General features: G+C 42.0%; 1 protein-coding gene across 1 annotated transcript in view; it reads left to right on the forward strand.

Moving 5' to 3' along the window:
- Nucleotides 1–1,668, forward strand: part of tnfsf10l (TNF superfamily member 10, like) — an 88,351-nt gene that overhangs the window by 70,646 nt on the left and 16,037 nt on the right. The window contains exon 3 of the mRNA XM_063186672.1: nt 1,487–1,518. Coding sequence (XP_063042742.1) covers nt 1,487–1,518 — 32 coding nt within the window. The remainder of the gene's footprint in view (nt 1–1,486; nt 1,519–1,668) is intronic.

Genomic DNA, 1,668 nt, shown 5'->3' on the forward strand with positions numbered 1-1,668 from the left:
AGGCAGAAGGCACATGCCCCCTTACCACAATGCTATCTTCAAAAAAAACCACACGCTAAGGCAGTGACTCGCAAACGTTTTCTGTCAAAACCGTCTTTTGGACCTAAGAATATCTTTGCAACCCCTGAGCATATTATAAGCATCAAACATGACTTTGTCCCTTAGTAAAATGACTATTGCTGAAATATTGCTAAATATTGCTATACACATTACCATTGAGATATGCTTCATCGCCCTGTTTTTGAAAACGTTACACGTTAAGCCACAGATACTATACTGTGCAAGCAATGCTGTATTGAAGACCCAAAATGCACCATTGAATTATGCAGCATTTTGCTCTGTTTTTTTAAAGAAACCCACAAGCTAAGGCACCATTTACAGTGCACAGTGAAGCTCTATTTGAAACCAAAAACACGCCATTGCCAAGGCACCATTAAATAACGCAGCAATGCTGGGTTTAAAATCCCAACTCGCCAAGCAAAGGCTGTATTGCATTACACAGTGATGTTGCGTTCAAAAAGCCAAAACTTGCCAAGGCACAAAACAGCAACTCAAAGCGGTATGATACTGCACAGCAATGCTGCGTTTCAGGACCTAATCGTGCCAAGACTCCACTGAATTACGCTGCAGTGAATACTGAGTTGAATTAGTCCAAATGCAGCCATGTCACTGTTATAGTATCACACACACACACACACACACACACACACACACACACACACACACACACACACACACACACACACACACACACACACACACACACACACACACACACACACACAAACGCCTGTTATATCACAACTGAGGAGTCAGACTCAGTTAGTTTTGCAGACTGCACACAGACACAATTCTGCACTCTTGCAGAACTCTCAGTTCTGCATACTGCACACTGTTGCAAAAATATATTCAACTTCATAGAACTCTTTATTTTCTGTCAATTACCCCAAATGCAGCCTTGTCACTGTTATATCACAACTGAGGGAGTCAGACTCAGAGCCAGAGAGTTCGTTCTGCAGACTGCACACAGACGAAATTCTGCACTCTGACAAGAGTTCTGCCCACTGTTGCAAAAAAAATATTTCACTTCATAGAGCGCTTCATTTTACGGCAATGCTCCATTCAAGACTATAATAGTGAAGCATTAAAATAAAGTGTCACCTGGCCCTACTGAGGCCTAACGGTAGGGCACTCGTCTGCCATGCGGCCGACCCGGGTTCGATTCCTGGCCCGGGTCCTTTGCCAGACCTTCCCCGTCTCTCTCCCCCAACTCGCCTCCTGTCACCATCTTCAGTGTGCTATCATAAATAAAGTCAAAAAGACCAAAAAAAAATAAAAATAAAATGTTGCACAACATTGCACTCAAAAGCATGAACTCAATTTTGACAAAATATGTAGCATTTTGAATTTGTGCGGCAGTATGCTGTACGGCAATGATGTGTTGAAAACATAAATGTGCCAAATTCAACAACTCATTGCACAGGAGAGCACTGAGACACACAAAGCATTGCACAGTTTAGTGTATGCTGCATCGAAAGCTCTGCGGACTGTTGAGCCATTTTTTTTTCTTTCTTTTTTTTTTATCCATTTTTTTCATTTATTATTTCATTGAGACTAAGAGTCTCTTCTGCCAGGGAGTCCTGTTCAAAATGGCAGCCTACATACAGT

The sequence above is a fragment of the Engraulis encrasicolus genome, chromosome 21 (assembly GCF_034702125.1).
Source record: "Engraulis encrasicolus isolate BLACKSEA-1 chromosome 21, IST_EnEncr_1.0, whole genome shotgun sequence".
Classification (NCBI taxonomy): domain Eukaryota; kingdom Metazoa; phylum Chordata; class Actinopteri; order Clupeiformes; family Engraulidae; genus Engraulis; species Engraulis encrasicolus.